This window comes from Pristis pectinata, chromosome 3, assembly GCF_009764475.1.
Source record: "Pristis pectinata isolate sPriPec2 chromosome 3, sPriPec2.1.pri, whole genome shotgun sequence".
In the NCBI taxonomy this organism is placed as follows: Eukaryota; Metazoa; Chordata; class Chondrichthyes; order Rhinopristiformes; family Pristidae; genus Pristis; species Pristis pectinata.
Genome location: NC_067407.1, coordinates 24,559,537 through 24,584,102, shown reverse-complemented (window position 1 = coordinate 24,584,102; position 24,566 = coordinate 24,559,537). Strand labels below are relative to the sequence as shown.

Genomic DNA, 24,566 nt, shown 5'->3' with positions numbered 1-24,566 from the left:
AAAGTACAGTCATGATTTAAAAGGAACATGGCTGATGGGAGCTCTGCACTTTGAGGGTTAGTGCGACAGTGAGGGAAAAAGTACCCCAAGAATTAGTACATTCAGAATAAAGATTTGGGGCAATTGCAGAGAAGTGCTGCTGGAAGATCATCAGTTTGATGAGAGATCCACTTTGGTCTTCCTGAAACTTGTTGGTCATCCAGTACAATGAGATTTCCACAAGGGAATGCTTCTGACTGGCACATTCCAGGTTACAGGAGTATGTGCTCAGGCATGCATTGAAGTTTGGTGCAGTCAATGCAAATGCTTTGTGGGGAAGGACTGCAGTCTAAGGTTCTTGTGTCACTGGACATTGAGGGGCTAAACCCTATGTAGAAGCTTCAATCACTTGAAGTCTATATCATCCCAGGAGGCTGCATGAGTGGCAATGCTGCTCTGTACACAGAATGTGTTAACACTAAAAATGTATAGAACTTATAACACTATGAATGTATGGACTGAATGCCAACTTGAATGTAAAGAAAGCCTCTGCACTGTTTTTTTAAATTTCTTGTACCTATTTTAAGAATAATATTTATTTCTGAAATAAAAAAATGAGAACTATAAATACCATTCAATGGTGGGTTGGGGATAGAATACTACAGCACTGAAACAGGCCCTTCATCCCATCTAGTCCATGCCAGCCTGATTTTCTGCCTAGTCCCATCTACCCGCACCTGGACCGTATCCCTCCAAACCCCTCCCATCCATGTACCTATCCAAACTTCTCTTAAATGTTACAATTGAACCCGCATCCACCACTTCCACTGGCAGCTCGCTCCACATTCACACTACCCTCTGAGTGAAGAAGTTTCCCCTCAGATTCCCCTTAAATATTTCACCTTTCACCCTAAACCTATGTCCTCTAGTTCTAGTCTCACTCAACCCTGGGGGGAAAAACCTGAATGCATTCACCCTATCTATACCCATCATAATTTTGTATACTTCTATAAGATCTCCTCTCATTCTCCTGCGCTCCTAACCTATTCAACCTCTCCCTATAACTCAGGTCCCGACAACATCCTTGTAAATTTTCTCTGCACTCCTTCAAGCTTATTGAAACCTTTCTTGCAGGTAGGTGACCAGAACTGCACACAATACTCTAAAATCAGCCTCACCAATATCTTGTACAACTTCAACATAACATCCCAACTCCTGTACTCAATGCCCTGATTTATGAAGGCCATAGTGCCAAAAGCTCTCTTTACATCCCTATCTACCTGTGACACCACTTTCAAGGAACTATGAACCTGTATTCCCAGGTCCTTCTGTTCTACTGCACACCTCAGAGCCCTACCATTCACTGTATAAGTCCTACCCTGGTTTGTCCTCCCAAAGTGCATGACCTCACACTTGTCTGCATTAAATTCCATCAGCATTTTTCAGCCCATTTTCCTAGCTGGTCTAGATCATGCTGCAAGCTTTGATAGCCTTCCTCGCTGTCCACTATGCCCCCAATCTTGGTGTCATCTGCAAATTTGCTGATCCAGTTTATCATGTTATCATCTAAATCATTAACGTAGATGATAAACAACAATGGACCCAGTACTGATCCCTGCGGCACACCACTAGTCACAGGCCTTCAATCAGAGATACAACCATTTACTACCACTCTCTGGTTTCTCCTGCTAAGCCAATGTTGGATCCAATTTACTACTTCATCCTGAATGCTAAGTGACTTAACCTTCTGGAGCAGCCTCCCATGCAGGACTTTGTCAAAGGCCTTGCTAAAGTCCATGTAGACAATGTCCACCACCTTCCCTTCATCAACCTTCCTGGTAAGCTCCTCAAAAAAACTCTATAAGATTGGTTAGACATGACCTACCATGCACAAAGCCATGTTGACTATCCCTAATCAGGCCCAGTCTATCCAAATACTTATACATCCTGTTGCTTAGAATGCCTTCCAATAACTTACCCATGACTGGTGTCAGGCTCACCGGCCTATAATTTCCCGGCTTATTCTTGGAGCCTTTCTTGAACAACGGAACAACACTAGCTATCCTCCAGTCCTCTGGCACCTCACCCATGACTAAGAACGTTTTAAATATCTCTGCCATGGCCCCTGCAATTTCTGCACTAGCCTCCCACAAGGTCCGAGGGGACACCTTGTCAGGCCCTGGGGATTTCTCCACCTTAATTCTCCTCAAGATGGCCAGCACCTCCTCTTCCATAATCCGGATACGGTCCATAATCTTACTACTCTTTTGTTTCAGTTTTATCGTCTCTGTGTCTGTCTCAGAATAACTCAGAATAAAAAATAATGATTAGTAATTAATTCCCAATGGTCAGTGGGAATTAGAGGAGCAAATATGTTGGCAGATAGCTGTAGGAATGATAAGGTTGTCATACTAGGTGATTTTAACCTCCCTAATATTGACTGGGACTGATTAGATTGGGTGGAGTATAAGTGTGTCCAGGAAAGTTTTCTCAAGCAGTATGTGGATGGCCCTACTAGAGAGAGAGTAACACTCAACCCCCTTTTGTCAAATGAGGCTGGGCAAGTGACTGAAGTGTCAGTGGGGGAGCAGTGTTACTTTGGGAACAGTGACCGTAATTCTCCAAGTTTTAAAATAGTTATGGAAAGAGATAGGACTGGTCCACATGTTAAAGTCCTAAACTGGGGTAAGGCTAATTTTGATGGTATTAGACAGGGACTCACAAAGGTTGATTGGGAGAGGCTGTTAGTAGGTGAAGGGATGTTTGGCAAGTGAGAGACTTTTAAAAATGAGATGGGGAGAGTCCAGGGCCAACATATTCCTGTTGGAGTGAAGGGCAAGTCTGGCAGAATTAGGAAACCCTGGCTGATGAGGAATATTGAGGTTGTGGTCAGGAACAAGAACTAGGCACATGTCAAATATAAGCAGTGGGATCAAGTGAATCTCTTCAGGGGTTTGAGCTTGGGTTCGAGCTCAGGTTTATTGTCATGGGCATACTTACCCATGGTATAAATGCCAAGAAAGTTTGCTTTTTGCAGCAGCACAGTCCATTATGAGTTGACAAACATAAATTACATAAACTTAAATTAACAAATTATATACGTAACTTGCATGACAAAATAAACAAAAATAGACCTAACAACCACTGCAAGTTAAAGGAAATGTAGTCCGAGGTAGAATTAGGTTGTTTCGGGTTGGTTTCAGGAACCTGTTGGCAGTGGGGAATGAGTTGTTGTTGAACTTTGATGTATGGGTCTTCAAGTTCCTGTACCTCCTGCCTAATGGCAGCAACAAGAAGAGGACATAGCCCTGATGGTGGGGGTCCTTAATGATGGATGTCACCTTCCTGAGACATCACCTCTTGTAGATGTTCTCGATGGTGGGGACAGCTGTACCCATGATGGAAATGGCTGAGTCCGCCAGTCTCTGTGGCCTCTTGCGTTCATGTGCATTGGAGTTTCCATACAAGGCTTGATGCAACCAGTCAGAATGCTTTCCACTGTACTTCTGTAGAAGTTTGTCAAGGTCTTTGATGACGTGCCGAATCTCCTTAAACTTCTAAGAAGGTAGAGATGCTGGGATGTAGGAGAACAATTGAGAAAGAAATTAGGAGGGTTAGGAGGGTTAAAAAAAAACACGAGATATCCTTGGCACATAAGGTGGAGGAGAATCCAAGAGATTCTATGAGTATATTAAGAGCAAAAGGATAACTCGGGACAGAATAGGTCCCTTTTAAGGATTAGTGTGGTCATCGATGTATGGAACCATGGGAGATGGGCAAGATCTTAAATGAATACTTCTAATCTGTACTTACCATGAAGAAGGTCATAGTTGTTGGGGAATTCAAGGAAGAGAATAGTGATGTCTGGAAATATATTGATATTACAAAAGAGGAGGTGTTGGCGGACTTGAGACACATAAAGGTGGATAACTCCCTGGAACATGACCAAATGTATCCCAGGATGCTGTGGGAAGCAAAGGAAGAAATTGCTGGGGCCCTGGCAGGGATTTGTATCTTTGTTAGCCACGGTTGAGGTACCGGAAGACTGGAGGGTGGCTAATGTTGTGCTTTCATTTAAGGGCTGCAAGGACAAACCAGAGAACTACAGACTGGTGAGCCTAACATCAGTGGAGGGGATTCTGAGAGATGGGATCTATCTGCATTTGGAAAGGCAAGAACTGATTAAGGGTAGTCAGCATGGCTTTGTGCATTGGTGTCTCACAAATTTGACTGAGTTTAATTTTGAAGAGGTGACTAAGAGGATTGATGAGAGCAGGGTGGTAGATGTTGTCTACATGGGCTCCAGCAGGTCCTTTGACAGGGTCTCACCTGGTAGGCTGATCCTGAAGGTGAGATCACATGGGATCCAGGGTGAGCCAGCCAATTGAATACAAAATTGGCTTTGCGGGAGTGGAGAGTAGTCTTTCAGATTGGAAATCTGTGACCAGTGGTGTGCCACAGGGATCGGCGCTGGTTCCCATGTTGTTTGTCACGGATATTAACGATTGGGATGAGCATGTCATTGGTTTATTATTACCGAAATACAGTGAAAAAGATGGCATGCTTAGTAACTTTGCAGATAACACCAAAATTGGTGTTGTAGTGGACCGTGAAGATTGTCTAAGCTTGCAATAGGATCTAGATCCACTTGGAAAAGTGGGCAAAGGAATGGCAGATGGAATTCAACTTTTGGGAAGTTAAACCAGGGCAGGATATACAGGGCTCTGGGGAGTGTTGTAGAACAGAGAGACCTGGGGGTACAAGTATGTAGTTCTCTGAAAGTGGCAACACAGGTAGAGAAGAAGGTGTATTTGCCTTCATTAGATGGGACATTGAGTACAAGAGTAGGGACGTCATGTTACAGCCGTACAAGACAGTGGTGAGACTGCACTTGAGGTATTGTGTTGCATAAGAAGGATGTGTTTAAGGTAGAGAGGGTGCAGAAAAGATTCACAAGAAAGTTGCCGGGATTGGAGGACTTGAGCTATCAGGAGAGTCTGGATAGGCAGGGACTGTTTTTCCTGGAGCAAAGGAGGCTAAAGTGTGCCTTGTAGAGTTTTAAAATCATGAGGAGCATGGATAATGTGGATGGTCACTGTCTTTTTTTGAGGGTAGGGGAGTCTAAAACTAGAGGGCATAAGTTTAAGGTGAGAGGAAAAAGACTTAAAGGGGTCCTGAGGGGCAAATTTTTCCACACAGAGGGTGGTGGGTATATGGAACGAGCTGCCAGAGGAAGTGGTAGAGGTGGGTACAGTTACAATGTTTAAGAGATATTTGGACAAGTTCATGATTAGGAAAGGCTTAAAGGGATATGGGCCAAATGCAGGCAAATGGGTCAAGCTCAGGAAGGCTCCTTAGTCTGCAAGGACAAGTTAGGCCGAAGGGCCTGTTTCTGTGCTCTAGGACTCTGGTGGAATGAATTTCAAATGCAGAGTCCAATGCACTGAGGTGACTACATAGCACATCCTATGCAATCAACCAGGAATGAATTTTTTGTTGGAAATGTTTATTGCCTCCACAGTGTAAGTGACTTGCAAGATAGCCAGTGAAATTCTATCTAATTGTGACTGAGCACAGACTTACTTAAGGAAATTCTTGACAGTTGATATGTTTCACATTTTACAATGAACAACATCCAAATCCTTTTCAATAAGCAGAAAGGATTAGGCTTTGCGTCTCAATCCAAAGAGTTAATATGCAAATCAATTACAGTTTAGACACAGCCAGAACCACAAATCTGATGAAAGACCAACCGAATATGTAATGACAGATGATATACAATCTTTTTATTGCACATTGCAATCCCAATTTGCTTTAGGTACAGGAGAGAGGAAAAATACATTGTCTCTGCCACCCATCCCCCACATGACAGCAATATTGTAATGAAGGCAACTTAACACAATGCTCACTGCTTTACATTCTGCCTAATCTACATAATGAAAATTAGTGATACCGTGATTGGCGATTATACCTGGCAGCAGATGGCACATGAAAAGGCCTGTGGATTTTACACCACTTGAGGCTGTGAATAGGATATAGCTGTGATGTAGCTCTTCTCCAGGCAGATTGAGTTGATCTGCTCAGTCCTTACCAGAGCATTTTACTTGCTGTTTGAAGAAAATCTGATTGCAGAGTTGCTACCAATGCAGTCATTGTGCTTTAAAACTCTTGGCAAAAGTGGAAAAGTGAGGACAAAGAAAATTTCACTGGAGGCCCAATTTAAAAAGAATTCAGTTCTATTAAGAGAGATCCCTCTGCTGTATTAGTACCTTGTGCCTGATTGCTTCAGGCAACCCTGTTATAAAGTGGGCAGGTATAAGCAATCATGGCTGGAAAGTAATTTCAAGGTGGCCAATACAATGACGGATTTTTTTAAAAAATGTATTCATTTTTAGTTATTTCTACATCCCAGGCATGGAAGCATTTATTACCTAACCATAATTCTTCTTGAGAAGCTCTTGAGCCAAATTCTTGAATGTTTGCTGTCTTTCTGGCGAGGTACATTTATAATGCTGTTGAGTAGGAATTTCCATGGCTTAGCACCTGCAGTGATGAAGGAACAACATCATTGTTGGGCCGAAGTGAGGACTTGGAGGGAAACCTGCGGGTGGTGACGTTCTTATGCACCAGCTGGTCTTGTCCTTTTTGTGATAGATGTTGTGGGTTTGGAGGTGCTGTCAGAGTGGCCGAGGCAAGTAGCTGCAGTCAAAGTCAAGTTTATTGTCATATACACAAGTACATGTATGCACAGATGCAATGAAAAACTTGCGGCAGCATCACAGGCACGTAGCATCACATAAGCAGCATTCACAAGAAAAAACATATATTAAACATAAATTATATACAATTTTTACAAGCAAGAACACAATTAGAGCAAAAGAAAAACAAAGTCCATTTTAGTGCAAAGTGATTAAAGTGGCCTTTGTGTTGCTAAACTGTAGTGATTGGGGTTGTGTCAGTTGGTTCAAGAACCGAATGGTTGAAGGGAAGTAGCTGTTCCTGAACCTGGTGGTGTGAATCTTCAGGCTTCTGTACCTCCTGCCTGATGGTGGCTGTGAAAAGATGGCATGGCCCGGATGGTGGGGGTCTATGATGATGGATGTTGACTTCTTGATGGTGCATTTTGTCGAGTGCATACTCTGCAGCCACTGCACTAGTGGTGGATGGAGTGTCAACCAAGCAGGCTGCTTTGTCCTAGATGATGCTCAGCTTCTTGAGTGTTGTTGGAACTTTACTCATCCAGTCAAGTGGAGAGTGTTTCACCACATCCTGATTGTTTTAGATGGGTGATGGAAGGATTTGGGGTGTGAATCACTTCCCATGGGATACCTGGCCTCTTACTTGTTCTTGTTGGCACAGTATTTATGCTGCTGGTTCAGCTGAGTTTCTGGTCAATGGTGACCCCTCAGTGTTAATGGTGGGGAACTTGGTGATGATAATACCACTGAATGCTAAGAGTAGGTGGTGAATCTCCATTGATGAAGAATGTCATTACCTGATCCTTGTGCAGCAGAAATGTTACTTGCCAATTATCAGTTCCTGCCTGAATGTTGTCCCGGTCTTGTGTGCAGGCATGGGCTGCTGAGGAAATGCAAATGAAATTAAATATCACAATTATCAGTGAACAATCACATTCCTGGAAGTCAGCTGGTTGGGCCTAGGACACTGCAGAAGAAATCCTGAGTGGTTGAATTCTAATGATCATAGCGCAAAGTATGATTCCAACCTTTGGAGTGTTTTCTCTTGATGTCCGGTTAGTTCAGTTTTACCAAGACTCCTTGATGTCACAGTCAATTAAAAGTTGCCTTGATGCCAAGGGCAGAATTTCTTGGTTCATCTCTTGAATCTGGAGATGCATGGTCCTGGAAGAACTCAAACTGAGCATTGATAGTACTATCAACAACACCTTCAATCACTCTGCCAAGGAAATAGATAGAGTACTAATCAACAGCATTAGATAGGCTCTGCTTTATTGTGGGCAGGACAGACCTGTGCAATCATTGCAACTGTACTGGAACCACTTTGCTAGTGGTAGGGTTCATTCAGTAGTCCCATAGCCTTTACTCTCATCTGTCTCTTGATATCTTGTGGAGTGAAACAAATTTGATTTAGTCTAGCTCTGTTATGGTAGGAAACACGGGAGGAAGCTGAGATGGATCATCTGTTTGGTACTTCTGGCTGAAAATAGTTACAAACACTTCAATCTTATCTTCAGCTATCACATGGTTGACCCTACTATTGTTGAGGATGGGGCTATTTTCCTCGGTTGCAGTTTAATTGTTGACTATCACTCGCAATCAGATGAGGAGGGTTACAGGGTTTTGATCTGATCCATTTGTTGTGAGATCACTTGGCCCTGCCTATTGCATGTAGTTTTGTGTGCATGTGGTCTGGTGTTACAACTCTGCCAAGTTGGCATCTCATTCCCTTGCCCATGTTTCTCTGATGCTCCTGGCCTGTCTTTCTCCACTCATTGAACCAGGGCTGTTTCACTGGCTTGATTGTAGTGGTAGAGTGAGGAGTATAACAGACCGTGAGGTTGTTGATTGTGGTGGTGTACTTTGTGGAGATATACACTTCTGCTGCTGGACTTTGTCTCCACGGGGACTGTCTGCTGGTCACCCCCTGCTAATGCTGTCATGGGCAAATGCATCTGCAGAAGGCAGATTAGTGAGGATGAGGTCAAGGAGATTTATCCCTCATGTTGATGTGCTCACTACCCACTGCAAACTTGGCCTTGAAGCTGTGCCTTTCAGGGTGGGGGGCTACAAGCAACTTTTGTTGAGGGACATTTAAGTCCTCCGCAAATAGTAAAACTTTGCCCTCATTGCTTCTTTCCATGCTGATGCCATGAGACATTATGAAACCTAGAGTCAGTGTTAAGGACCTCCAGGCTTGCTCCCTCCTACCTATATATCACTTATCCATCCTCTTCTGTGAATCTCTCTTGCCAGCAGGAGAGAACGTGCCCAGTGCCAGGGGAGTTTGCTGCACTGTCTGTAAGCTATCATTCCATGATTACTACTAGACCAGGCTGTCACTTGATTAAGATACAAGGAACTTTAAACCTGTTCTACCTTGATTATTCCCCCTTTTATGTTTATTTAATTTTTATTCTTAATAAAACAGGAGATGTCATTGAAACATGGAGAAAGAGGAACACGAGTAGGTCCTGCAACCCTTTGAGCTTGCTCCACCATTCAATACAGTCATGGCTGATCATCCATCTTAATACCATATTCCTCCTTTCTTTTCTACATTCGCCTTGTTGCCTTTTGTGTCTAGAAATCTATCTTTCTTCTTAAATTTATCCAGTGATTTGGTCTCCACCACCTTCCATTGGAAGAAAATTTCACAATTTCACAACCCTCTGAGTAAAGTAATTTCTTCTCCTTTCAGTCCTAAATTCTTATTCTATATCCTAAGACTGTGAGCCCTGCTTTTTGACTCCCAGCCAGGGGAATTGTCCTCACAGCATGTCAAGTCCTGTCAACATTTTGTACGTTTCAATGAGATCTCCTCTTATTCTTTTAAACTCTAATGGTTACAGGCTGGTCGACCCTTTCTCTCCTCGTGTCAGCCTGGGAAATGGAACATTTCCTATTGCAAGTAGTAGTGGTTAGATAGAGGACAGCATAAACCTAACTATAGCTCCATTTCATCTAACCGTCAACACGTGTCCACAGCAGTCTCAAAGCATTCTGTAGCAATGTGACCTTTTTCCATTTCCTAAAACACAAAGCCACCCTTAATAGCTTTGCTAAATGATAACTTTCACCAAATTGGGGACAGATTTTGTTGTCAACCATGACATCTTAAAAAGTGTATTGAAATGGTCCAAACACATTTCACATAGAATATTTACAGCTAGCAGAGGACACACTAGTTGATTTAAAATGCATTTGAACCAGGATTCTGTGAGTTGAAAGGTTAATCACCTGTTTTTTGTGTCTCTGGCTTCTTTAAATTTTACATAATATAAAAAGCCTTGCTCTTTTTGTGTGTCTGGTGTAAGAGGGTGCTTAAGGAAGTAGGAAGTTTAAATTCAACAGGATTTTGTTTTTGTTTATAAACACTTGTTTAAGTTCATTCTTTCCCAGTTTTCGTTGGTCTCAACATATCTTCTCAGAATTAGGAAGGCAAGCTTGTGGAATTCTTCCCAGTCTCCCAAATTTCCAAATCCTATTTTGAGTTTTGTGAAATGCATCCTGACAGTCTGAGAGCTACTGAAAAGATATTACCCATTAATCAAAATGGAGGACAAACCTAATGTTTTATAAACATTTGGCACAAAAGGAATAACACGCCAGGAAAGGGTGGAACCTTTCATTGGTTTTGGCAGTTTACGGATTGAACAAATCACTTCCAGAACAGCAGGGTCTGAAGGACAACCAAGTCTGACAGCTGAGTCACAGTTGCTTAATGAAGACCACATGATGTAACAGATGACTCAATGAACAATATTATAAAGAAATATTATAAAGAGAAAAGCTACAAAAAAATCAAGTTTGTCTGTTGGTCAAATGGTGTATTCCTAATAGAAAGATAAGACTTTAAGTGTGCTCAATTCCTTAAGATATGAATTGTTCATTGAGGATTGCTGTTATTGCAGTGGAAAACTTAGTGTGTTATTTCCAGTCACTTTGAACTTCCCATTTTGGATGACTTTTCTCCAACTTTTGATATTGGGGGAATTTGTAACAAGCCCATTGATCCCACAATCTATCCATCCTTAACCCTGTTATCTGGATTAGTCTTATTCTCACCACATTATCTGTACATTTTTCCATTCCTTTTGAATTTCTTGGGCTCATTTGCTTTGAGCTGAATAGAGCTGGGTTTGGCTCATCGTCCACAGTTCCTACCACCTGTGAGTACCTGGGCCCTGTGCACAGGATTGATCGAACTTGCAGGAAGCGACTGTTTGGAGTCTGGGTGTAGTGCTGAGGCTCGGCCGCTGAAACTCCCTGTCAGTCTTTGTCAGCAGGCAATGCTGGAATGAAGTTTTGGCTCCTGTCAAAGCTGTCAAGGCTTTGTTGACAGCTTTTAAATTAACTTAAAATTGCTGCAAAATAATGCTTTGAAAGTCGATTAAAGACACATTAACGCACAAAGAAATAATTAAAACCATTAAAAGAAAGAAAATAAGTTAGAAGTAAATAACTGACTTTTTTCTTCTAATCTCCAGGCTAAGAATCTCCATTCAACTGAATATGGACTCTGTTCCTAGGCCACATTTGACTGGCATGGGATTGAAGAGGTGGATCCCCCAGTGTAATGGAGAAGAGTGGCAGATGCACCAACATCTGTCACTCAGCATGTCCTGGACCTACGGCGGCTCTCTGCAAGTTCCCTGACTAGCAGCGGTTAAATACAAGCTGTTCCAAGCCAGCACAAACTTGCCCCATCACTTTACTTCCATTGTTCCTCTGTGTTGCAATTGGGTGTGAGGATTGTTATATCAGAACTTGACTATTATTTTGCCTTGGGGTCCTTCTCAGGATTAAAAAGACCAACTGGACTACCTCTCAGATGAGAGGGTAAGGAAGGTCTGGGGCAAAGCTTGTGATTGGCATTTTGACCGCTGGACAGGGCATGCAAGTGGGTAATAGTTGCAAACTAGCTCACTTTTGTCATTCATTTTCCGGATCTGGGGATTGCTGAGTGGGCCAGTTTTATCGCCCATTTCTAACTAATCTTGAGAAAATCATGTTGAACCAACTTCTTGAACCGTGGTATTCCTTCTGGTGTAGGTACTTCCACAGTGCTGTTAGGAAGAGTTCCAGGACTTACACCTAATGACGACAAAGGACTGGTGACGTATTTCCAAGTCAGGATGGTGTGTGACTCAGAGGGGAACGTGCGGGTGGTGTGTTCCCATGCACGTGCTGCACTTGTCCTTGTTAGTAGCGTTTGTATGTTTGGGAGGTGTTATTGGTGTAGCCACAGTGAGTAACTGCAGTTCATTTTGTAAATTGTACACACTGCAGCCACTGTACACATTAGTGGATGAAATGAAAATTTAGGACTTTTGATGGAGTGCCAATCACGGAGGCTGCTTTGCTGTTGAGTTTCTTGAGAGCTGTTGGCACTGCACTCATCCAGGCAAGTGGGTGGTGTTCATTATACTCCTGACAAGTACCTTGTAAATGATAGAAAAGATGTCAGGAGATGAATCACTCACCCCAGGAATCCCAGCCTCTGGTCTTGCTCTTGCAGCCATGATGCTTACGTGGCTGGTCCAGATAAACTTCTGGTCGATGGTGATCATCGGGACATCGATGCTGGGGGATCAACATGCAATGGCATTACCGTCACCAAGGATAAGTGGTTAGACTCTGTTGTTGGAAATCATCATTGCCTGGCACTTTTATGGCACAAGTGTTACCTTTCATTTATCAGCCTGAGCCTGAATATTGTTTAGAACTCCTGCGGGCAGGCATGGGCTGCTTCATTTGTGGAGGAGCTGTGAATGAAATTGAACACACACAGACCTCGTGGAATACATGTCAGATGTTTTCTAGATTAATATGTTGAGGAGTCACCTAGAGAAAAGGCTATTTTAGATCTCGTTTTGTGCAAATGAGAAAGGGTTAATTAATAAAATTGTCAAGCAGCCCCTGGGGAAGAGTGACCACAATAGAATTAGGCATTAATTTTGAAAGTGATGTATTTCAATGCAAAATGAAGTCATAAATCCATTCAAAGAAAAATATGAAGGCATGCAAATAGTTGGCAGTGGTTGATAGGGAAAACACATTGGAAGGAATGATCATAGACATGTGATTATGAATAAATTGCTAAGAATATAAATTTCTTTAAGGTACAAAAGCCCCATCAGGAAACATATCTTAAAAAGTAGCTGACAAGGGAAATCAAAGTGTTAAGTCCAAAGAAAAGCATACAAAGTTGGCAGTAATTACAGTAGGCTTAAGAATTGAGAACATTTTAGAACTCAGAAATGGACGATCAAGAAAGGCAAGATGGAATGTACAAGAAACGTAAAAACTCTTAAGAGCTTTTAAGTATGCAAAAAGGAATAGACTAGTGAGGGCGAGTGTGAGCCCCTAACAAACAAAGGCAGGAAAATATATAATTGGGAATAAAAAAATGGCAGGGGAATTAAACAATTACTTAATATTTGCCTTCATGGAAGATGCACAAAACCTGCCATATATATTAGAGATTCAAGGTTCTAGCATGAATGAGGAAGTGAAGGAACTACTAGTCAAAAAAATTGTACTGAAGTTGGCAAGTTTGGCGGCTGATAAATCCCAATGATTTATATTCCTGAGGTGGTTTTAGAGAGAGTGCATGTTCTAGTTATAAGCTTCCAGACTTCTAAACATTCTGTAATTATTCCAGTGGATTGAGGGTAGCAAATATGCCTGCCCTATTTAAGAAAGGGTGGAGAGGAAATCAGGATTAACTGACCTGTTAGCCTCACAGTCAGTGTATTTGTATTTTTAGAGGATGCTTGATGTTGAGGTTGAGGTTGAGCAGCAAGGCTGAAGCATGTGGACTTGTAGTTAATATACTGACATGGATACGAGTCGGTTATTGGACAAAAAGAGTGGGAATATACAGATTAATGGCAGGTGGTGATTAGTTGGGTACTGCAGGGATCAGTGCTCGGGCCCCAGCTTTTCACGGTCTGTAATTTGGTCACCCTGTTATAGGAAAGAAATCATTAAACTGGAAGGAGTGCAAAGATTTATGAGATTGTTGTCAGGACTCAAGGGCCTGAGTTGTAGGGAGATGTTGGGCAGGCTAGGACTTTATTCTGAGGGGTGACCTTAGAGGTGAATAAAATCATGAAGGGTAAAGACAGGGTGAATGCACACAGTCTTTTTCCCATGGAGAGGAATCAAAAACTTGGTTTCAGGTGAGAGGGGAAAGATTTAAAAGGGGCCCGAGGGGGCAACTTCTTCACGCAAAGGGTGGTGGGTATATAGAACAAGGTGCCAGAGGAAGTGGTTGAGGCAGGTATAATAACATTTAAAAGATATTTGGGTAAGTACATGAATAGGAAACGTTTAGAGGGATAAGGTCCAAATGTGGGCAAATTGGAGTAGCTTAGATGGGAACCTTGGTCGGGCTGCAGGGCCTGTTTCCATGCTGCATTACTCTCTGAGTCCATATCAACAATTTGGCTGGGAGGCCCAAAATATCAAACGAGATGAGATTGAGAACATGGGAGAATGTAAAGGGCTGCAAGGGGATATGGATAAACTGAGGGTGTGTGCTAGGACAAGGCGGATGGAAGATAATGTAGGGTTATCCTCTTTGGTGCACATAACAGAAAAGCGGATCATTTATGAACTGGTAAGAGATCCGGAACGTTAATGTTTAAAGGGACCCAGGTATACCTGCACCCAAGTCATTGAAGACTAACATCCAGGTGCTGCAGGCAATTAAGAGGGCAATTACTATGTTTGCCTGCATCACAACAGGATTTGAATACAAGAGCAAGGAACTCTTTTTGCAATTGTATAAAGCCTTGGTGAGACTGTACCTGAAGTATTGTCTATGGTTTTGTTCTCCTCACTTAGAAAGGATGTACTTGCCTTAGAAGGAGTGCAGCAAAGCTTCACCAGACTGGTTCTAGGGATGGCTGGTTTACACCCTGATGAGAGATTGAGTAGGCTGGGACTGCATTCTCCAGAGTTTAGATGAATGAGAGCGGGTCATATTGAAACTTACAAAATTCTTAAAGGACAGACTACATGCAGAACACCACTCGGCCTGTGAGCAGTAGTGTTCCGCAGGGATCTGTACTGGGACCTCTGCTGTTTGTGATGTACATAAATGACCTGGAAGAGTATGTTGATGGGTGGGTTAGTAAGTTTGCAGATGATACCAAGACTGGTGGAATTGTGAATAGTGTAGAAGACTGCCAATGGATACAGCGTGATATAGATCAGTTGCAGATGTGGGCAGAGAAATGGCGAGTTTAACCCGGATAAGTGTGAGGTGTTGCACCTTGGCAGGATTAATGTAAGAGGCAGTACACTCTTAAGGGCAGGACCCTTAACAGTGTTGAAGAGCAGAGAGACCTTGGGGTGCAAGTCCATGGCTCATTGAAGGTGGCTACATAGGTAGATAGGGTGGTTAAGAAGGCTTATGGAATGCTTGCTTCCATTAATCGAGGTAGTGAGTATAGGAGTCAGGAAGTTATGATGCATCTCTATAGAACTCTGGTTAGGCTGCATTTAGAGCATTGCATACAATTCTGGTCACCTCACTATAGGAAGGATGTCACAGCTTTAGAGAGGATGCAGAGGAGGTTTACTAGGATGCTGCCTGGATGAGAGGGCATGTGCTATCAGGAGAGGCTGGACAAATTTGGGCTCTTTTTCTCTGGAGCGGCAGAGGCTGAGGGGTGATATGTTGGACGTGTATAAAATAATGAGGGGCATAGATAGGGTGGACAAGCAATATCTTTTTCCCATTATTGAGCAATCCAATACCAGAGGGCATGCATTTAAGGTGAGAGGGGGTAGGATCAGAACAGACATCAGGGGTACGTTTTTTTACTCAGAGTGGTGGATGCCTGGAATGCGTTGCCTGATAGGGTGGTGGAGGTAAATTCATGAGGGGCTTGGATGGGCACATGAATGAGAGGCAAATGGAGGGATGTGGGCATTCTGTAGGTAGGAGGGATTAGCTATGTTGGCACAACATTGTAGGCCGAAGGCCCTGTTCTGTGCTGTTCTATGTACAGGTAGCGAGGATGTTTCCCCTGATGGAATAGTCTCAGACCATAGGTTACGGTTTCAGAATAAGGGGTAAGTTATTTAGGACTGAGATGAGGATAAATTTCCCTCACTCAGTCACAAACCTCTGGAATTCTCCAGACAGCTCACTCATTATGCCAATTCAAAACATGGTTCGATTTCTGGACATTAGGGGAGTTGGGGGATATAGGAATAGTGCTTGAGGTAGAAAAACAGCCATGATCTTAATGAAAGGCAGAGCTGGTTCAAAGAGCTGGATGGCCCACTCTTGCTCCTATTTCTTATGTTCCTTCATCTTTTGATAAGGGTGAGGTGAAGGATTTTGTTTAAAACAGTGTCACAGTTTATCCCAAATACCAACAGAAATGGATTGTAGGAAGCAGCCAGATGTTCAAATGCTAATGCATTGCAGATTAGTTGTTTAAAAGAAAAATCATATGGTACATATGTGATGAAACTGGAAAGGCAATAATTTTCAAAAATAGTTTTTTGAATCATTAATTCACTCTGTCAGGAACTTCAAAGATTTTCCAAAGTACCCGGGCAAATGTATGGCTAGCAAAAGGAAATTAATTTTCTTTCAAAATCTGGTTGGTGACTTTGTGCGAAAATGAGAGGTGTACAAAATTGAGGGGTGTAGATGGTAGGAAACTTTCCCCCCCTAACAATGGGGTCTAAAACCAGAGGCAAAGATTCAGCATAAGGGGCAAGAGGTTCGGAGAGAACCTGAGGAGGAAGTTTTTTTTCCCACTCAGCGGATGGTTGCAATCTGGAATACAGTGGGTGGTGGAGTCAGAGACACACACATATATGGACAAGCACACAAATTGCCAAGGCATAGAAAGCTGTGGTCCAAGTACTAAAAAATGAGATTAGTATAGATGGGTAGTTGATGGTCAGCACAGATGTGGTGGGGCTGATTTTTCTGCTCTGTAACAAAAGTGCAGTCCCCATTTGGAGGCCAACTCTGGCTGGCTGTCTCTCCTCCACAGTCTTGTTCGCACTCAGATGGAGAAGAATCACCATCCCTTTGTAACCAAGAAAATAACATATTTAGTTGAAATAACATGTTTATTTCACGTCAAAACTATTCTCCTGATGAACCAACAGTTAACATTCAACTGTTTCTCAGTGCAACTTTTTCTTGTTCCTTGTGTTTATGTTGAATCCATTCCACTTTATTGCATACTAAAAGTGTTTTATTCATTCTTGCATTTTTCTCTTGAGTATGTATGTACAGACTCCACAAACGTGGCCACATGTTCAGGATCCATATCAGGATACATGCCGTGCCCCAAATTTGCAATGTAGCGCTGTGTACCAAACTCTTCAATCATCTTCTTCACAATCTCATTTATTTTATCCTAAATTTAAACAGAAGACACTGTGATTTGAGTTCAAAATGTATCCCCCACAACTGAAATGTAGAGGTCTGCTTCTTACCTTGGGTGCATATAGTGCACAGGGATCCATGTTACCTTGGAGGGTCACTTTTCTTCCTGTTTTTTCACTGAAAGAGAAGCAGCAAATACAATTATTACATTTCCACATGCTTCTGCTTCATGTTGCAATATGGAAAATACTGTCAGAGGCAGGTGTGATTCAGAAATGACTGGCTCTGTTAAAGTGTTATCTTTAAGCACCAGTGATTGAGAAGATGTTTCTTTCAGGATGAATAGGACAGCGAGATGAAATTGTGATTTATGACTCCTGCTGTTAATGGGAAAATAACCTTTAAAATCCCAGCAATTCAGACAAAGGAATATTGTTTTCTAATTGGCTTTTGCGATAATTCTGTAAAATGATTCATTGTAAAACAATGTTTTCTTGGATTAACTGCTCATATGAAAACTAATCCTTAATTTGTTTGCCTTCTAAATAACCATTTGGATTCTGGGAGGTTGCTGGGATCTTGGGTGCAATTACAGACTAACTGCAATAGTTGGTAAATGCTTTCATGCAACTTTCTTTAAATTTTAGTACAGCTAAATCCTCCATTTCATTACTGAATTTTCGTGTGGATTTTCCAGCATTTTATCTTGCAGCAGTAGAAATGAGTAAAAACGCCTGAATCCTTCCCTTTCTTCTATTCCACTGGCTGTCTCTTCCCTGTTACACCCTGATAAATACAGGCAGATCAGGTTTTCAGCCCATTTCCCTCATGTCTGCTTCATGACACTATTAGGTGAATCTATTTCACGCTTCTGCATTTGCCAGAGGTGATGTCCTTGCAGGCTTTCAATGGTGGAAGTGTCTAGAGGTGATATCCCCTCTCTGCATTTTTCCCTGAAGATCTATCTTGGTTAAAACCAACAGAAACTTTGATACACGTTTTAGGCCCTTTTATGCTCTTAAGTTTTGTTTCACTTTACAGTAAAAACAAAGTCAGCTGGCATTCTTTGTGTATCACCGAACCTGATCCCATGTTCTTTTCCACCAGGGTCAATGAGTGACAATAAATTGGAATTTTGGCCATTTCTCCCCCACCTTCATTACTCCCAAGACCACTGACTTGGCCTGATGGAGATTTGTTAACACAGATAAGATTACATATGATTATACAGTGGAAGCAACTAGTCTGTGCTGATATTTTGCTCCAACACTTTCCTCACATTCCATTAACATTATCACTGCTTTTCAGTGCTCTCTCACAGATTCATCAAGTATTCTTGGGAAAGTATCTAACCTATGTGCTTTAATGACTGACTTTAGCAACAAGTCCGCTATTCTAACTGCTGAAAAGCAGATTTCTTATTAGTAACAGTTTTTCATTCATGGTCCCTAGTTTTAGCTCTGCTACAAGTGGACCAGTCTATTTTTAAAAAGTATTTTACTAGGTCACCTCTATGCCTTTTTACTTTAATAAAAATAAAGCCCCGCTTACATGGAAGCTGTAATTTCTAGGTGGTTTCCATTATTGTAAATCATCTTTTTGGTCTGCTATTACTTGAGTTCAAAATCTACACAAGTGAATGAGGTGTGTAATTGGTCTGTGCTACCTTTGCCAAATGAAATGGAGGAGAAATATTCTAATTCAGCTCTGTATATCAGTTTCCTCTTACCATTATGGAGACACAAGAGACTGCAGCTGCTGGTAGCTGGAGCAACAAACAAGAAGCTGGAGAAACTTGGAGGGGAATGGACAGTTGACATTTTGGGCTGAGGCCCTCCCGGTCTCTGTCACTATTTCCGCTCTTCCCACCTCCATCTGCCTGTTGCCCCTCTGCTCCTGGATCCACCTATTGCTTGCTAGCTCTTGCTCCACCCCCTCACCTCTTTATACCAGCTACTTTTCCTGTACTCTCAGTCCAGGTGAAGGGTCTGAACCTGAAATGTTGACCGTCCATTTCCCCCCCACAGATGCTGCCTAACCCACCAAGTTCTTTCAGCTTCTTTTACCATTGCATCCCAGTTGTATTAACTCAACATTTAAGAAGAGGGGTACTAAATTAATACCAAGCCTCAGGGAATTTCAGGGCTAGTTCAAGTAACCATTGTTTACCTTGCAGTCAACTCTTAACAACAAGCCTCATGATTATATTTAGGCATCAGTTTTTCTTAAGTAGGCCTATCACCGAGTCATTACAAAACAGGAGTCAAATTATCTTTTTCCATACAGTAATAAAATGTCCTGCCCAACTTTTCATAACTGCCTGAGTAAGTGACATTTCGGAAACTTCAATTTCCATAACTGGATCAAGTCATCATCAGATATACTGGATTTTTAATTGGAAAAGCCAAAACAAAGATCTGACTTAATCCAGTTAGTGTGCTCAGTTGTGGGGGGTATGATGAACAGACACTGCATTCTGCAGCATTATTGTTAAATAATCAATATATTAAATGCATCAAATGGGAAAGGATCCACACCTCATACTGGAGGCACATCAGTGGGCTAAGTGAACTTGAAGCAGTGCTGCTAAACAAGTTAAAAAATAGTGAAAGATAGCTATAATAAGGTGGGATACTAAAAAGCTGCTGGCCCAAAAGGAGGTCAAGGCACAGGTGAACAGATTGAAATGAAGCACAATATGGCTGGCAGTGTAGGGAAATTACTGATGTTTATATGCCTAATTAAATGGAGCAATTGGCCTCATGAGGTTGCACCAGTGATAAAAAAACACTTCAGTCCTGCATTAAAGAAATGTTTTCTTCACTTGTTTCTACAATTGACCTAGATATGCCAGGGCAAGTACAATGTTTTTTTTTTAAATACAGTAAATACAAACTTTTTTTTAAATTCAAAAATGGAAACAGGAGCTCAGCAGCCTGCGAGAAAGATGAGTTCTTTCATCTGCAGATGAAAGAACCCAAGTTTAGACCCACTTGTTAATTAAATATGTTTGGCTAGATTATTAATAGATAAAGTTGTGAATAGCCATGTTACATAAATGCACTCTTATGTATTGAGTTTGCCTGTGATTGTTATCTCTTCAGACTATAGGTTGCTTTAAGTTAACCAATTTCCTCCTCCTCCCCCCAAAACTAATTCAGTTTTCAGCTCTGTTTCCGAAATTGACACAAAATGTGGTAAGCAAGATTATCACCTCACCCACATACAAATATCACTCAGCAAGTTAATGCAACGGTTTCCTCAAATACCTTGCCAATTATTGATCTGTATCAAGGGTCTAGGAAATATTTTAATTAGTTTTGTTTTCTAAATATTTGTACCGTCACTTTTTGAAACTTTGTTTCTATGCAATTATCTCAGTTGAAAACATCTACTAGTTTCATAATGTACAGAATTTTATTTTTGCCCAAATAAAGTGGGTATCCTACATTGACTTCTGTATTCTCATGACCTACCTGTATCTTCCACTTTCTGTAAATTCTACTGAATGTATCCTGACTTGCACTAGTTCACCCATTCTCATGTTTTACTTGGGGATTATTTGGCCCTTAACTCAGATTTAAAATGGTTATTATTGTGCTCAAATCCCTCCCCACCTCTCGGCTCCTCCAGATCTACAAGCAGTCGGTTGTTCAATTTGTCCTTTGTGCATCTAACTGCCTTCATTCAGTGACTGGTGGCCAAACAGTGGAATTTTCTCTGAACTTTCCTATCACTTTTCCTTAAACACTTAAATTCTACTTTCTGTTTGGTTACCTGTCCTAATGATAGGATGCCAATTTTCAAATCAGACTAGGCTCCTTGTGAAGAGCTTTGACACATCAGCTTGCTGAGATGCTGTATAAAAAAGTAGGTCATTATTATTGTAGATGTACACTCTAGCTCAAAGGATACTTTTCACCTGTAACATCATCCTTTCATGCTATTCATTCATGTACAAGCTTCGGTTAAGAGATATCTGCTTCTGGAAATGATTACAAGCCCTAGCTCTACTTCTGATATTCTCCTATGGAATAATACAAGACTCTCCCACAATTGGATCTTCTGTTGCTCCTCTAGAAGTTTAGATTAGATATTGAACAGTAAAAATGAGGATTGCCTAACAGATCTTTCTGCACTGTCACATCCTGGTTGAATTATATACAGTTCGAAATTCCCACTGCTTGCTCAGCAAGGAAAACAAACATTTAAAGGAAATATTTTGATCAAATTAGCTACCTTATTACCAGATCCATATTAGAAAATGCATGCCATGGAGAGGTTGCACAGCACCGATTCTTTAACCCATTCCTTATTTTGGTTAACCACTGAACTGTGAAATCATCAAATATGGAATTGAAGACCTTTGTTGTTTCTAGCAGTAATTAATTTCAAAGTTGGTTTCTTCTTTCAAATATTTACAGCTAAAGATCTAACTTGGTTCAGAAGCTTTCAGCACCAAGCAAATGCTATTGATCTTGCATGCACAATGCTGGAGTTCTTTCACAGTCCTGAAAGATAGCCCACAATAACTTCTCCACAACCTTACCCCGCTACCACAAGAACTGAAACAGACTTTGACTGGAGGCTCTGTGGAATTACTAGCCATAAGGTTGGACAGGTGCTTGGTTTGTTGGCAGCCACACCTTCCCAGAGGTGCATTTGGCAGGAAGTAATTATTTACAAAAAATTTAATTTGCTCAGTAATGGTTCCCAAACCCATTAAGACTACTAGTACTAGTGACATATTTTAGTTATGCCTTTTTAAAAACAACATTTTACAGCTAGGACCCAAAGGCCACAACAGCACAAAAGGGCTTTAAAAAGGTAGTGAAGGACAAAGGGAATTGTGCAGGATGCTCCACCACACATTACAGTAACTCCCTGTTAAATTCCCACTTGATCAGGAATTTATTATACTTTACAGTACTTATTAAAGCAACCTCATTATTGAAGGAATTGCAGTCTAAATATCTGGAGCTTGGATTCAAATTCAGCCCCTACAAACAATGACATTTTTCTATCTCAATTATAAAATTCCTAAGTGGAATAAATTGGGAGGAGCTGAAACCAGTTTCTTAGCATGCATGTACCATTCAGTATATGGTAGCTTTCAACTTTTTGGGCAATCTCTAGCACAAGTGGTTGTAAAATATCAAATACAGCATGGTAGTGTAGCAGTTAGCACAATGCTATTACAGCGCCAGCAACCCGGGTTCAATTCCGGCCGCTGTCTGTAAGGAGTTTGTACGTTCTCCCTGTGTCTGCATGGGTTTCCTCTGGGTGCTCCTGTTTTCTCCCACATTCTAAAGATGTATGGGTTAGGAAGTTATGGGAATGTTATGTTGACACCAGAAGCATAGCAACACTTGCGGGCTGCTCCTAGAACACGACGCAAATAAGATGCATTTCACTTGTTTCGATGTACATGTGGCTAATAAAGATATCTTATCTGAGTGTCCCTGATGAATATGGTTAAGAGGTGAAAGACTTGCATTCTTATTGCCATTTACATACATCCAAAGGGATTATTATTTAAAGCAGACTAAACGATTAACCTGTGCCTTTTTAAAGTGTTGTTGGTTTATAGACAAATGTGACAGTTTGTAAGCAACTATGTCCAAAATAGAAAGCAGCAAGATAAATGGCCAAGCTAGGTGTTGGATTATGATGAATGTTGGCCAGAACGTAGAACAATTCCAGCTTCTTTTGATTTTTTTTTAAATTGAACTTCCCATCTACCTCTGCCATTTATCCCTAGATCTACCACACCTCTTACATCTTCCCCCAGATTCCTTCCTTGCTACTGGTTTAGCTCATATTATTTTATATTAGTTACTTCTCCATGAAACACCTCAAATTCTGCTATGTTAAAGGTGTCACTTAAGTATTAGCAGCTGTTATGTTACTACTGCTAATTGCTGCTATCATGACTGTTTAATTTCCTGTGGAGTATTACTTCCTGTGCGAGGATGGTAAGAAACAAGTCAAGAGATACAACAGGACCAGCCAGGAGAAACCAGAGGACAATCCTGCATACTCCACAAGTTATAATTATCTAACTAAGAGTTCAGATGATATTATCCTACCTGAACCAGCATATGACAATTTCATTCCTCTTTCCCCAAACGGGAGTTGCTTTTAAATGTGCAGGTTCCATTTTATATTCAAAAAGGGACAAGGTATATATTTCTTATCAGATACCAGTCCTGATGCAGGGCTTCAACTGAAACATTCATCATCCCTTTGCCTCCACAGATGCTGCCTGACCTGCTGAGTTTCTCTAGCAGTTTCTTTTTTTGCTTGCATATAGTTTTGGTTGAGTTCAGTGCAAAGAGTGGCTACCTTTGCTCTGCCTTTCAATGTATCATTTGCTGCTATTGCTTCTATTTGTAGGTTAATAATTATCAAAAGGATTTAATCACAACAATCTAACATTGATGAAAGAGCACTTTAATTTCCCACATTATTGCTGTTACTGAAGATAGCTGATACCTGTTCAAAGTTTGGATCCTGAATGGGTTAAATGCTGAATAAATATTTTTGTTTATTTATATGGATGTCTTATCTTTGTTTTCTGAATACAAGCCACTTATCTAACAAAGCAGAAAGACTATTCTGCTGTAATTCAAGTTTGCTTCCCCCCACCCCCAAATATATACAAGACCCATTCCTCAAAGAACCCCTTGATGTTTAGTGGTCTGTTTTCTTGTTAAACTGAATAATTAAAATGCTCACTAAGCTTCAAAAACAAAGCTATTTTATTGCTCTTTGTGTTTTGTTTAATCTATTATTTTCGCCCCCATGTTTGCTTACTCTTTACACTCATTTTCCTGGCTCACATTTGCATTGGGTGTGTGATCTGCACTCCAGGCCTATGTCAATGCTAATCTGGAACCAGAGGCGTATGAAGATTGCTCATTGGAAATTCCCACACCCTCTTCTCTGCTAATCAAAGACTGAAAAGTTATAAGGCAGTAAAGAAAACCCAAACATGGAGGGATTCACTGCTCAGAATAGGAGGGTAGGGACAGGGAGGTGGCACAAAGGGAGAAATTGAAGCTTCCAAAATTAACCAGCCAAAAGGGAAGCAAAGGAATGAGAAGTTGGAATGGGTGTGTGGGTAGAACAATGTTAACGGAAAGGAATAAAACCCTAATTTCTGCCTCTACAAAAACTAGTTATTTACAACTACATTCAAACTTCAAAATGGTTTTGGATTTCCATCCACCACCATTGCTCAACCAATGCCAGTGTATTTATTATCTCCTGTACCATCCATCCTGTTATTGCCTCAGCTTTGATTCAACAAGTTCAGAGGGGTACATAATGGAGTGCATGTGGCATACAACTTGTTTAGTCTTGAGTAATATCAGGCTAATGATGTTCCACCTTCTCATGTGATGTGCAGATCAGGGCCCAAAGAAAGTCGTGAAAGTGGTGTCTGAGTAAGTCTGCACCATTGAAAACTTGGATCTTAACATTTGAATTGCACAGCATACAAATTTATTTAAAAT

The 24,566-nt window shown here is 41.2% G+C and overlaps 1 protein-coding gene across 1 annotated transcript in view; it reads right to left on the bottom strand.

Moving 5' to 3' along the window:
* Positions 1-16,778: 16,778 nt before the first annotated feature.
* Positions 16,779-24,566, bottom strand: part of urod (uroporphyrinogen decarboxylase) — a 51,633-nt gene continuing 43,845 nt past the window's right edge. The window contains exons 9-10 of the mRNA XM_052012929.1: positions 17,160-17,226; positions 16,779-17,080 (exon numbers count right to left, since the gene is read on the bottom strand). Coding sequence (XP_051868889.1) covers positions 16,916-17,080; positions 17,160-17,226 — 232 coding nt within the window. The 3' untranslated portion in view covers positions 16,779-16,915. The remainder of the gene's footprint in view (positions 17,081-17,159; positions 17,227-24,566) is intronic.